The sequence below is a fragment of the Thunnus albacares genome, chromosome 20 (assembly GCF_914725855.1).
Source record: "Thunnus albacares chromosome 20, fThuAlb1.1, whole genome shotgun sequence".
Lineage (NCBI taxonomy): Eukaryota > Metazoa > Chordata > Actinopteri > Scombriformes > Scombridae > Thunnus > Thunnus albacares.
The window spans coordinates 8,028,867-8,043,261 of record NC_058125.1 but is presented as its reverse complement, the minus strand read 5'-3'; the positions used below and the strand labels follow the sequence as shown (position 1 = coordinate 8,043,261).

General features: G+C 40.2%; 1 protein-coding gene across 2 annotated transcripts; it reads right to left on the bottom strand.

Moving 5' to 3' along the window:
* Positions 1-927: 927 nt before the first annotated feature.
* Positions 928-10,482, bottom strand: josd1 (Josephin domain containing 1). 2 transcript variants are annotated; one of them, XM_044338394.1, is made up of 5 exons: positions 10,289-10,482; positions 8,722-9,708; positions 8,495-8,623; positions 6,674-6,868; positions 928-3,829 (listed from the first exon to the last, which is right to left on the bottom strand). In XM_044338394.1, the coding sequence occupies exons 2-5, from the start codon at positions 9,105-9,107 to the stop codon at positions 3,730-3,732; spliced, it is 810 nt and encodes a 269-aa protein (XP_044194329.1). In that variant the 5' UTR covers positions 9,108-9,708; positions 10,289-10,482; the 3' UTR covers positions 928-3,729. The 2 variants fall into 2 exon arrangements, with proteins under 2 accessions (XP_044194329.1, XP_044194330.1); XM_044338395.1 differs by having other exon boundaries at positions 8,722-9,705.
* Positions 10,483-14,395: the final 3,913 nt, after the last annotated feature.

Here is a 14,395-nt window from a genome sequence, read left to right as displayed (position 1 = left end):
AACATGAAAACAATCTTCTATTGTCAAAAACGTACGTCACTCTGCACAATGACGCTCAGTGAAGGAACAAGAAGCACAACACATTTTTGGGTGGATGGGGACTTTGAAGTAGCAAAAGTATGCATAATAGCCCCTGTGATTGATATATTATTGTATATATATGACATTATTAGATTGATAATAATGATGCATCAAATAAAAAGTAGCATTTTACAGCAGGTTTAGGTTGAGATAGTTTTAACTACTGTGTAGTTTGTGGTGTAGCTGAGTGGTTTCTAACTTACAGTAGGGGTCGGACCCTCTCTATAGGGTCACAAGATAAATCTGGTTGGTCATTAATGGGGTAGGACAGAAGAAAAACAAAGTTCTGCTTCACAAATTTGTATTCATTTTTGGACTTTTATCTGATTTGACTTCTTTGGACCTTAAACACTGATTTAAATGAAACCATCTGAGAAGTTTAGAGGGGAGATCACTCTTTGATGGAAGTGCTAACAACTCAGACATCTGAAACATGACCAGACATTGTTTTGTTTTCTCGTAAGGGGTCACCAGCCAAAAATGATGTAAATCCTTGATTTAATCTTTAACAATGCATAGTACTTTATAATCTTTTCATATGTTTTCAATGTAAATTCTTAAATCTGAAAATGAACTAGTAACTGCAGCTCTCGCATAAATGTAGAGGAGTGAAAAGTACAATATCCCCTCTGAAATGTAGTGAAGTAGGAGACTAAAGTAGCATAAAATGGAAATACAAGCACCTCAAAATGGTACTTAAGTGCAGTACTTGAGTAAATATCCTTAGTTTCTTTCCACCATTGACCAGAACCTCCCCATCCAGGCTGAGAACAGGGAATTTCTGCTTCATGTGCATAACACATCAGCCTCGCAGAGCAAATAAAGACCCATTTAACACACCCACACTGTAGCTTATACATAAAGTGCCATTATAAGCATTTTATTTCTATGCAAAAAATAATAATAATAAAAAAGAAAATACAGTGACAATCAGGATTCCTTACTCAAGAAAGGCTGAATGGATTGTCATGGCAAAAAAAAGCAAATATTGAATGAAGTTGTGAGACGCTAGTCGTGATGTGATTGGATACAAATCTCAGCAAATCAGTGACAGCCTCTCTGATGTCTGGATGCAGGTTCACTTGGATATAATATGACATTAAAGGTCTACAGACCGGGCTGGAAAAGACATGCACCGTTGAAAAACACGTGATCTTTGTCTTTATAAAATCATTTCAAACAATCGTACATAACATAAAGTCCTTGGCTGCAAAAGTGAAAACATCATTAGAGATTGATTGCTCTGTATAACCTATAAGCTTATTCTCCTCTAAATTTACAATAAATTGATGCTTTGGAATAAATCTCCTGAAACGGTGTCAAACTGCACAGCCCGTCTTAAACTTTCAGAACATTCATTTTTTTTATGTAAACAAGTTAAGGCCAGTACTGTCATTAGAAGACAATACATGTATAATAGTATAAACAGTTTCTTTTTAAGCTGATAGATCTCAAAGCAACAGTGAATCTCTCGTAAGGCTCATTTTCACAATAATCAACCACTACCGCACGTCTAGCTGGACGTGTGCTCGCTAGTCAACTTTCTCTTCTCTTTCCAGTCTGCACACAAAATCACATTTTCTTTTTCTATGTGATTTACTCCTCAGGCACCTCCTACACTTTCTTTCTCAAACTTCCCTTCACACGACTGATCATCAAACCCCCTCCTCAGACTGAAACCTTTGCACGTTAGAGACCACTGCTGACTGTGTAAGACTCAGTGGGACGATCTGGGACATCCTCTCAGAACTGTGTTTGGCAGGTTTGACAAAAGACATTTAAGAGGAGGATGAGGAGCCTGGCATCAGCTGAGCTCCTGTGCTACAGAGGACTGCTGTGGTATGGAGCCAAAAAAAAAAAAAAAAGTGTCACCCCTTGTGGTGTAACCTTGTTTTGTCACCTGTCTGTGTGGTGACATTTTACCACTGCGGCAAAAAGTTTTTGTGGTTCTAATTAAGCAGGACTGGGTGATATGGACAAATAAAAATAATATTTCTTTCTATTGATATGATCTGTAACAATAACTCACCTCACATTCAGTATTGGCAAAACAAAACTCATAGTCCATTTACTTGGTTTTTCTGGAGCTTTTGACTGTATCACACGGTCCTCATCAGCAGACTGCTCAGTTGCCATGGAACCGTAGATGATGAAGATACTGCAAAGCATCTTTCATAATAGATTCACCTGCTGTTTATTTTCATGATTAATCAATTAAGTTTGGTCCATAAAATGTCAAGAAACTGTCACAATATCCCCAAGTTTACATATTTAACTGTTTTTATTGAACAGGTTTTGGACATTTAATAGCCCAAAACCCAAAAATATTTAGTTTACTATCATAAATGACTCATAAAACCAGCAATTATTCACATATAAGAAGCTGGAAAGAGTTTTACAAAATTACTTGAACGATTAATAGATGATCGAGATTGTTGCTGATTAATTGTCTGTTGATCAACTAATCGATAAATCGACTGATCGTGTCAGCTCTACAGGAAAGTTTGAATATCTACAGTTCCATGGAAACAGAGTAAACTCAGTCTGTTGATGAAGACCATGTGACACAGTCAAAAACTCCAGAACAAGTGAGTACGTGGACCTTACGCTGAGATTGTTTTGCTGACTGCTTCATGTAACTGTCACATAGAAATACAAAACATGGCCAATTTATCTAATTTTATATTTTGGGACAGATTTTGATAAGTTTGATTTTTATCAATAATTAAGACAAAAGGTTTTATCTCATATTGCATCATCTCCTTGATGACGAGCAGACTTCATTACTTTATAGTAACCATTTGAATGTGAACAGTTAAAAAAAATGAAATGAATGCTGCTGTTACTTCTTCCTTGGAAGGAAACTAAGACAAACATCCACTAGAGGGAGTGCTTGGCTTGGGTGTTGCATTGCTTTGTTGCCATATAAAACTGTTGTGTCAGCACAGACTGTACAGTATGGGCTCAATCTGTGCCAGTGGTGTCAGGGAACTGGATGACATAGAAAGTTGGCATATGTGATAAAATCGCTGATTTTGACCTGTGATATGAAAAAGCGACAGAGAAGAGGAGTGAGATGGAGTCACACTGAGGCGAGGAAGGGCACGCTTTGGTGAAAGTGTAGGACGGGGACGGGGGGGATTCACGACATGAAAGGAGAGACAGAAACACGAAGACACATCAGTGAACATCATGCCTGAAGCAGAGAGGATCACTGAAGGAGACACACACAGATAAACACAGCATTTTCCATACAGCCTGTGCTCCCATAACTTTGGAGACTTGAACAGTAAAAAGGAAAAAAAAAAATAAAACAGATCAAAACTGACATTGAAAAATAGTCAATATATAAAAACACAAGAAGAGCAGAAACTTAATAATAACTTCTTATAAGTCTTAACTGTGTTGTGAGTAAAGGACTGTGATTCTTTGATTCTCCCTGTAAAGTGTTTGCTTCCTTCATTGCTTTGCATCTTGTCAGATAAGTGTCCAGCAATGGCCGTGTAAACAAAACCCAAAAAAGGGGGAAAAAATTACATATGCAAGTGTGCATCCAAGTGATTGGCTGTGCACGACTCCGCTTCTTCTCATGTTTATTCTCTGATTGGCCCATTGGGCTAGTTGGAGTTGATATTGGCTGGTTCATTCTTAGCCATCAGACCGCCATGTTTGGTGTGCCTCCACTTCCTCTGAGACGACCAACAGGAGTTCACAGTTCTTCCCTCGCAGCTGCTGGCGGAGAAACTTCCTGGTTTGGGAAATCAACAGCAAACAAGACAGCGATAGTTATGATATTGAAAAGAAAGGTGAGCAATTTGTTTGTGTTGATCTGAAGAAAAACGCTAAACCAGACAATACCCAATCTCAAAGAGAGAACCTGCTTTAAAGCTGCACTAATTCATTTTTTGACCACTTGGGGGCAGTGCAACCAATTTTAAGCACACAAATGACTTTAAATGACTAAAATTATTACCTTTAAAGTTGTTATGGTGAATGTGTTTGTTAACAGTTGCCTAGTTACACATCCTGCAGACACGGAGCAACATAAGCATTCATTTGGAGTCATGTTTCTATCCACCTGACAACTGTAAATCAATTTTCATTCTCCTTTTAGCTCTGTTTTTGTATCCACCAAAGACTGAAGGAAATGTCTGGCTCTTTAACTGCTACATTCACCAGCTAGTCACCTACTTTGTCTATCTTATCTGTGGTTTGTTGCTGGGCAGGTACCATACATTGCATTTATCAGAGCTTTTTTTCCTGAAAGCATGAGAGCAGCACTTTACGAGCCCGAAAACCAAAATGGTGAGCTTAAAGATGTTAAAATGCTCCGTAGAGCTGAGGGGAACTGCAGAATAAACTTATAATTCCCTGTGGGTTCGTCACTGTCACCATGAGTGACCCTTTTCACATCATACATAGTCATTTGATCTATTGTGGATTTAAAAATATTAATTAGTGCAGCTTTAAGACAACACATTTTTAGGGGTTAACATTTTTGGCAACAATGGCTGTTAAAATATAGACACTAAAACAATCCATGTGTTCCTGCTAGATTGCTCATGCCATAATAAACACACCACTGTCCTTTTTCCACTGGAACAATATTGCAACACTACAGTTTTTCACAGGAAAAAAGCAAAGATGAGAGAAAAGCCTGAAAAAAATAAACATAAAATAAAAGAATTTAGATTTTCTTATTTCCTATCATAGCAATCATCTCACCCCTTAGATTCATCTTGCGACCCCCTTTGGGGTCCTGACCTACATGTTCGGAAACCCCTGGGCTTATGACATACCATGCTCACTTTTGTTTTCATTACATCCACACAGTAGGGCGATACCAAACAATAAAAATGGAAAATCATAGCTCTGCTCACAAGCAAATGATGGTGGTCCTTGGCTTCAACTGAGCAGTGTTCATCGTCATGGTGAACTGACTTGCTGAACACAGACGGGTGACAAATGAAAGGAAAAACCGGCACAGGTCTGAATGCTTGACCCCTACAGTGAGGGGATCTGGTGGCTCTGTTATGCTGTGAGGGGCGTTTTGCTGGCATGGATTGGGTCAACTTGTCCCCTTAGAGGGAAGGGTCACTGCACATCAATACAAAGTTGTTCTGAGTCATCACCTTTATCCTGTGATGAAACATTTCTATCCTGATGGGAGTGGTCTCTTCCAGGATGACAATACCCCCATCCATAGGGCACAAGGGATCACTGAATGGTTTGATGAGCATGAAAATGATGTGAATCATATGTTATGGCCTTCGCAGTTACCAGTGTTCCTAAGCCTTGGTATTGATTCTACAAGTCTCTGGAACTCTTCTGGAGAGATGAACATCATTCTTCAAAAAGATATTCCCTCATTTGGTGTTTTGATGATGGTGGTGGAAAGTGCTGTCTAACACGTCAGTCCAAAATCTCCCATAGTTGTTCAATTGGGTTGAGATCTGGTGACTGTGAAGGCCATAGCATATGATTCACATCATTTTCATACTCAACAAACAATTCAGTGACCCCTTGTGCCCTATGGATGGGGGTATTGTCATCCTGGAAGAGACCACTCCCATCAGGATAGAAATGTTTCATCATAGGATAAAGTTGATGACTCAGAACAACTTTGTATTGATTTGCAGTGACCCTTCCGTCTAAGGGGACAAGTGGATCCAAACCATGCCAGCAAAATACCCCACAAAGCATAACAGAGCCAGCAGATCCCCTCACTGTAGGGGGTCAAGCATTCAGGCCTTTACCGGATTTTCCTTTCATTTGTCAACCGTCTGCATGTGGTCATGCAGGCAAATCAAGAGAATGACAAGCTATGTTCAGTAGCACTTGGCGTCACTTCAGCTTTGTTTTCCTCAAACATTCCTGTTCTGACTTTTATCTATCAGATTGGAGCTATACATTTTTCTGACCCACTTTTCTATTCTTCTATGTTAAAAAAGTTGTGATGATTTGCACTGCAGTGTCTGGGTTTGCTAGTAAAGAGCTAGTTTGTACGACATGTTGTTCGACCACGTCAGAAGGCAAAAGTGTTTTTAACCGTTTCTGACCGACCACACGATGGCAGGGTGAAAATCTAGCCTTCATATGGGGATAACGGCACACATGTTCAGACAGTCTCTCCTACGGGGCGTTCATAGGCTTGCACTCTGGTGTAAACGCAAGTGTTTTCCGAAAATTATGGAGATTGTCGGGTACAGCCCCCCAACTCCAAAGTCGCAAAGTTGTGGAGGTACCATCTGACAAGCAAGTCTGATGGAGTATACTGGTAAATTTAGCAAATTTTAAAGAAAAACTCAACACTTCCTGCAGCTGCTTCACAGTAGAAAGCCTTCCAGCTGTAAACCATTTCAAGGCTTTTACTGTGTGTTAATTAAGTATCAGAGGTTATTGATTGCATACTAAAAGAGACCAAAACACTGGCTGGTGTATTCCTTTAACACATGTTATGCATGTGCTGGATACATCGAGTACATCTATGGCACTATCATCCCAACCCTTAAAACGCTCTCCAACAACAAAACAATAATTCTGAGTTTTTGATCATCGCTGTCATAGTGAGCACACATCCCATCACTCTCACCTGAGCTCATCCGGATTGCCGATAGGTTGAGGGCTACGCAGCTTGGAGTCCAAGTTGTAGTAGACTCCTCCCACCTCTCTGACTCCTATCCAGTGCTGGCGTTTGAGCGGCAGCCGCAGAGGCCCCCAGCGTAGATTGGACGGCACGTTCAGAATGAAGCCCGTCACGTTGGACAGCTCGATGCTTCCTACGTCCCTGGAGGAACAAAGGCAACATTTGTTTTTTGTAAACTTCCCTTTTGTGTTGAAGCAGAGAGACAAGAGGATCAACAACTAGATAAGGCAGATTTCCGAGACCGTGAGAAAACATTATAGAGAAATGGTCGACAAGATAGCTGTATCATACTGCAATTTATTATAGTAGTAAATACGGTCTATGTGTAATGCTGGTGGAAATTCTTTTACCCATTACCGACAAATTCTGTAAGCCTAACATTACTGTTGACCATTTTCTAAAGCACACTACATGTTTTAAATTAGTCATATACATTCCAACCATTCATTTCAGTGTTCAAACTTTCCATCCATCAAATGCCAAACAACCACAATCTCACAAAAGGCCAAACCACAACAAATCAGAAAAGTTTCAGTATTGAAATGTCTGTGGCAATAAAAGATTGACACATCTGTGTTTCAGTGTCAAGATGTTTCACTTTCAGTATTGTTCCCAGTATAACAAAAATATACTGGAACACAGCGTTTCACAATATGTTGCAGAATCAATGATCTGTCTCTTTCTTAATTCACGTGTAGTTCTGTGAGCTTTGTCAAATTTACATTATAATTGTATGGTATAATAGGCAAACACTAATGTTGTGAATATGTCAACAGTCTCCAAAAAGTACCTGAATGCACCAACAAGTAGAGTGATTAAAATCAGACAAAGGTTGCAGCTACATTACCAAGCAACAAACGTCTTTCATCTTTTCCCCTGACACGTTTGTAGGAAATCTTCAGCACATCGCACGAAGGTGGCTTATTATTTGTACTGTGAGGTTTAAGGAGTAGTCTGTAAATTGTTTTTTTATATCTGGTTTGAAACTTAAAACATATCACCACTGAATATTTACATCAGCAAAAACGTAAAAGCTTTCATGAACTGGCTATAGGTTCTATTCCTACTGTGATGAACCAATCAGAAGCAGAGAGTAGTATTGTTGCATTTGTCACCAGATAAAGAGCAGCTGTGATTTTGTTCCTGTTTGGGCCAAAGACAGAGAAACAGGAATATGGCTTTTCTGATAACATTAACATTTGACTGATAAAAGCAAGTCAGCGGTCGTTGTTCATGTCAACAGTCATGTAAGACTGATAATGTGGGAAGTAGGAATGCTGATAAAACTGTCTCTGAGAGTTGGTCTGCTAATGGAAGTGCTGACTAATCAAAGAGATTATTGAAGACCCAGCTAATTAGATGACGGAGTTGCAGAGGAGGACATAGGGAGCCTCTTTACAACGTTTACCTTATATTTGCATTTTACAGTTTCAGTGGATGCTCCTATACTGCAGATATCAGAGCTAGCAGTGGTTATTTGAAATGTTCCTGTCACCTTGTATATTCCTGAAAGATGAGAAAGTAACAAAAGAAACAAAGCACCAGGGATGAAGACAAATTGTTTTTCTCTCTTTCAGGCTCCGTCTGCCTGACCCTCATAGTGACCATTTAGGGAAACAACTAGGCCAGCAGTCATGAGATATACCGCAGCAACACCATCAGCAATTGGGTGGAAAAAAAAAATCTAAAAATAAATAAAATCACTGCCTTAGATTTTTGTAGAGCAAGAATTAAGCCATCAGACAGTGGCAGTTTTCAGCGACATACCTTCTTTTATCCCACCAAACTGCCTCAAACCCTCGGGTCTGCAGGGCTGCCATGATGACATTTACATCATAGTTCCCATTTCCCAGCATGCTCTTCTTGTGAGGTGTCACCAGAGTGCTGGGAGAAAGCCTGCAACGGGTTGACAAGAGAGACTTGACAGATTTATCCACAACATATTATGCACACGGGCTAAATATTGGTACAGCTTCATAAACAAACTCACTCACCTCTGGTAGATCTCCTGCAAGGTGTCCCTGCTGAAGGCTGTCCCATCCTGGAAGACGTTATTGAGCGCGTGCAGGGCGCAAAGCTCCCTCCGCTGCTTCTCATGATAAATAGCTGGAGGTGTTAGAGAGGGCTGGGCAGGTGCTGGGGGGGTGAGGGAGGAAGAGGAGGATGAGAGATCCTGCTGCTGCTGCTGCTGCTGCTGCTGCTGAGAGTCCCTGGGATCCTTGCACCTTCGCTCCTCTGCTCCCACCACCTCCCCTCCTCCTCCTCCTCCTCCTCCTCCTCCTTTCTGCTTGCTGACCTTCCAGGGCATGCAGCCCAGCTCCTGCAGGCCACCTCTCCCCTTCCCCTTCCACTCACCAGCTGGATACGGAGCGCTTCCCATTCCTGGGCGTTCACCACCACCACCACCGCCACCGCCGCCACCACCTCCTCCAGCTCCACCACTACCTCCACAACTACCACCTTCAGGACGCTACATCGGCATCATGACAATGATTGCCATGGCAACCTCTCAGCCGCTTGGAAGAGAGGAGCTTGTGTGTTTCGAGGGGGGGAGGCGGGCGTTGCAAGGTAAATGAGACCTGTGGCTGTTTTAACACAGCAAACACCTGCTTCCTCTAAAGAATAGATGTGAGGACAGCTCAACAGGAGGGAGGGTGCGGGGGCAAACAGTGGAACTCCAGAGGGGATTTCTGGTCAAACTCGCAAACGGAGACAATCCCAAATTAAAGATCACTCCCCCAACAACGCCGCAGTCGTCAGCGTTGTCAGTCAAACTGCTGTGGCTCTGTGTGTGTTTCCACTTCCTCCATCCTCTGTGCGTTTGTGTGTGTGTTGACAGCTCTTTCCATCCACTCCACCAAAGCCTATAGCTGTGCAGTTCTTTCCATCAGCAGGCTGCTGACCATGAAGCCTCACTTCCACTGGAACAGATGTGACGGGGATTTGATGCTGAGCGGAGAAGAATGTCTAGAAGAAAACTGCTGGAAGAAAGAAGAAAAGAAGTTTCCCTTTATTAACTTATTTTTCTAATTTATCATTTAAAGGCACAAAAAAATGTCACATTACAAATGCCCATCACAAGTTAGTGACATTTTTAAAACTGCTTTCTCAATCTGATCAGCAGCCAAACACCTTAAACAGCACTTTATAGCAATGTTAGTTTTGTTCTTGAGTCACTACTTACAGTTGGTAGATGGCTGAGATAACATTATAAGCTGCTACAATCTCTGCTTGGTCAGCAGACACCAAAATAAGAAGAAGGTAAACATTTCCAGCAGCTTGGACTGGATAGAGGAAGCTGTTCTGTTAGCTAGCAAAATATGACAACAGCCCCGTACAAATCAAGACACACACACTGGAAGGTTTACGCTCTTATTAGAGACGGATATCCGTTGTTATACTCAAAAACATACATGTACAGATGCTATTAATCCATGATAGTAACAGAGATCTGTCGTTAAGTCTTCTGGCTACTCTACGTGACTCCCGTGTCTCCAGCAAACACAACCACAACGCCTCCTTTACGACTTATAACTTCGTTTTCTCTCAACGACCACTTACCCAGCCGCTTCCAGCCGGTGGTGTTACAGCTGGACTGTCATAAACCGGTTTTAAAACGTTAATATGCTCTCTACTCCTTCCCAAAAGGCTGTTCAGTCCTTTGTCTTTGCCACTTTTTTCCTGGTGAGCTCTCTCTTTCTCTCCCTGTGTGTGTGTATGTGTGTATGTGTGAGTGTCTCAGACGCGGACATGCGCAGTAGCGTCCCCCTGGCTCCGTATTGCTGTCACCGCCTGCGTCAGTAGACAGCGGAGCAGTCCCTCCCCTGAGACTGCGAAACCCCACATCTCCACTTTAATTTCACCTGATTGATTCAATACATAGATAACACAACACTGCTTTACACCCTGTTTGCAGCATTTATGTATATTTATTACAAAAAAGTTTAAAGATCCCCTCCAGACATGTTTTAAGATGCATATGTCACTGAGTGACAGCAGCATAATGTACATTGAATGGGTGTTCATATTTTGTTTTGGTGTTTTTTTTATTGGTCATGTGTGTGTATATATTGTGTTTTTGTGTTTTTTTTAATCATCTAATGTGTGCTTTTAATATATTGCATTGTTGTGGACATTTTTTTTCTTAAACTTTGCAGCACAATGAGGTGCAGGTGTGTCAAGTCCCAAACATACAATGTTCATTCTACATGCATCATGCAATAGATAAAAAAAAAGTTGACCACAACTATACAACATGTTAAAATCACCAAAACACAGTATATACAAACACAAGTTTAATTTGAAACCCCAAAACAAAATATGAACATCCATTCAATGCACATTATGCTGCCGTCACTCAGTGACATATATAAAATACTCTAATTTGGATAACAATTTGTGTCTTATATGGGGTTTTTTGTAACTTAAATTTTTATTAACTTTTTCAGTATATACAAACATAATGAAACACAAGACCAGTTGTTTCAGTAAATCAATGAAAAATAAGTAACAGAACAAACAGAATTAGCTACAAGTACAGTTAAAAACAATCAGTAAATTGTAGAGACAAATGAAAGATAAAAAAGGGGGCACCGTGTCTCAATAAGTGGGGTAGCACATTTTCCTTAAAAAATAAATAACAACAACAACAACAACAACAACAACAACAACCCCCCAAAAAACAAATTGTAGGAATATTAACTTCCTCTTAGGTTCCTTCCTTTATATACATCAGAAAATTAGACCAAACTTCATAAAACTTTCCTTGGTAATTATTAGTTGTTGCAATGACGATTCAAAAGACTGATATGTGTTTTCCACCAAAAAAGTTTGATTATCTTGTTAAAATCCTGTAAAATGCATCTACTCCTTCTCCCTCATTAAAAAAGTCTAGGATCTATGAATATGTAAATATTTTTCATTTCAGAAGTTGAACTTCTGAAAGTCCATTCTCAGTGTTTGTGCACTGGAGGCTACAAGTTTGTACATTGCATACTGGACCAGGATTGGCTTTCAAACTAGTTGTGATGTCACAAATCCTGCTTGTAGGCCCATCTCTCACAATCAGATATTTTCAATGAGCACAGACAGGAGGAACTAGGAACAAAGAACAGAGAACTAACTCGAGATACCTCAACAGCTAGTGTGGAGACCAAAAATAGAGTTGAAAGGATTGTGAATTTAGGACCTACATTTGGCCAGAAACATGACTCCAAATAAATCTTATGTTGCTCCTTTTCTACTGGATATGTAAGACAGTTGTTTGCCATATCAACTTTGTAAGCTGTTGTGTTAACAGCTTGTGTCTGCTGCCTCTAGGTAGCCAAAATAAATAAATAAATAAAAAATCAAAGAATGCAGTTTTAAAAAACAAGTATGCAAAAATGATCAGAAGGCCAACACTGATTAAATGAACCCTTAGCCAACAGGGGGCACTGTTTATGATTTTCCAAACATAGCTACTAATGCAGGCTACAATGTAGTCAATATGATATATTGCCAATAGTGGATATCTGCGTTATTTTTTTCCCACCTGCATTCTGTGAAGACCCACAGCTACTCTGACTCTAATTGGCTCTGACCATGATATTCTTACCCTAACCCTAACCACCCCTAACCTAACCAACCTAACCAACGAAGGCAACAAGTACTAGCCAATCAGAGGCAGAGTAGGGTGAGTCTTCGTGGAATGTGGGTTGGAAAAAAAACAAGGCTGGATATCCAACTGGGCAAACCAGGCAACTGTCACGAGGCCCAAGACCTTCAAATTGAAATGACAAGGTCCTTTGACTGAGACCTGCATTAGTCTTGAGACCCTGTTACATAGAAGAGCCCTTTGTCAAAAAAAATGTTTTAATACCTTAATTATCTGAGTTTATATTATACTCACACTGTACAATTCATAAATCTTTTTCATTTAATTAGGTGAAGATGATAAGACACTGTAAATACACAATACACAGAAAGATTGTGGTGGTGAGGCCCATTTTTGCCCCAGGGCTCCCAAGTGGGTTAATCCAGCTACAGCTCAGATGTGAATATGAGCCAATATTTATTTATCACCATCTTTAAAGTTATAATGCTTAAGATTTTTACTATATTCAGTCCCAATTCTGATTCCAGTATTTATGGCTGGTACTTTCTGAGCAATAGCCATTGAATATATTAGCACTTTTTAATTACCTGTTTATACAATGATGTCAATGTCTGCCTTGCCCATGTAGAATTCAAATTGTAAACCAACACACAAAGGATTCACAGAAAACAAAAGATTCACATACTGGACGCTAGGTTGGACACAAAAACCAATGCAATTAAGATATACTTTACATCATATGTAAGACATCACTGGATCATGAGTTCAGTATGACTCTGTTAAATGACAGTGTTGATGGTCTTCTTTAGTCTCTTTTACTGAAATACCTCTTTCAGCCTATTGTTGCTTGGTTGCGCTGTAAACAGATACAGGAGTAGCTATTGAAGGCGTGTTTGATGCCCCCCTGTAGTCAACTAGTAAATTCAGATGTAACTCTTTGTTAAAATTGTTAAAATACACTTGCCATGCCACCAGTAACCACAGGTGTGGCCTAAGCAACCAGGACCATAATCTTAAAGCTGCATTTAGCAATTTTTGACCACTAGGGGGCACAACAAACACAACCTTGAGAAGCTATCAGCTCAACATGTTAGCAAACAAGTGTCCACTTACACCATGGATGTATAAAGGGAACTGGATATAATGTCAGAGGCGGCGCCCCGTTCATTCCTATGAAAGTTGCTCAGTAGCGCATGAAGCCAAAAAAGTTCAACTTCTTCTGCATTTCCTCTGCATTTGTGGGGCCCATAGAGCAAGTGCACTAGTGACTTTCGCCGGCCAAGTCGGCTACTTCTGGTTTAGCCCTCCGGCTAATGTGAATGGGGATAAAACAATTCAATCGTGCGGCTCTTCTAGGCTTTTGAAATGTGATCGAACTGAATGGATCAAATTCTGACAGTGAGACAAGTCATTTTGCGGGGGTTGTGATGCTCAAAAAAAATTATCCAGAGATTTACAGATGTGTCTTTCACAATGTAAGTCTATGGGAAAAAGTCATTTTGGGCCAGTGTGCACCACCTGACATTATAATTACACAGTTTGGTTGCTATGTCAAACTTGCTTCAAAGCCCAGCGCTCTTCCTGTATCCAGTTATACATCCATGATTTACACATCCAGCAGACACAAAGCATACTATTGGTTTCAGCCTACCTGACAAATAAAAGTTAGATATTCACGTGATTTGTAGCTTTTGTTTGGTCTGCAAACTCACGAAAATGTTATGCAGGCAGCAAAGCTAAAAAGCAATACTAAAAATGGCTATGAAAGTAACGTAAAGTTTGGTGTTAATAATTGGTTCTACACTATGAATGACACTTTCACTTTACAGGAGTTATTTGACTCAGTTTTAATATAAAAAGTATATAAAATATTAAAAAGTTTTTAGAACCACCAGGATATGTCCACTGACATGTAGATAAATGTAATTGTGTATTTCGGCCACTGCTAATGTCATGTTCAGCCACAGGAAAATGCTGGTGTTGGGTTTAAGTGTAGACAGGGAGGGTCAAGCTTTATTGCTAAACAATATTACTGTGGGTTCAAAAGTCCAGTAATTACCTCTTATTTCCTC

Bases quoted from the DNA above. Each gene is read 5' to 3' on its own strand.
- josd1 (XM_044338394.1), bottom strand. From the start codon at position 9,107: ATGGGAAGCGCTCCGTATCCAGCTGGTGAGTGGAAGGGGAAGGGGAGA. The intron at 8,624-8,721 runs GTGAGTGAGTTT...AACCCGTTGCAG, and splicing joins TTGCAGGAGATCTACCAGAG to GCTTTCTCCCAGCACTCTGG. The intron at 6,869-8,494 runs GTATGTCGCTGA...TTGTTCCTCCAG, and splicing joins GTTTGGTGGGATAAAAGAAG to GGACGTAGGAAGCATCGAGC.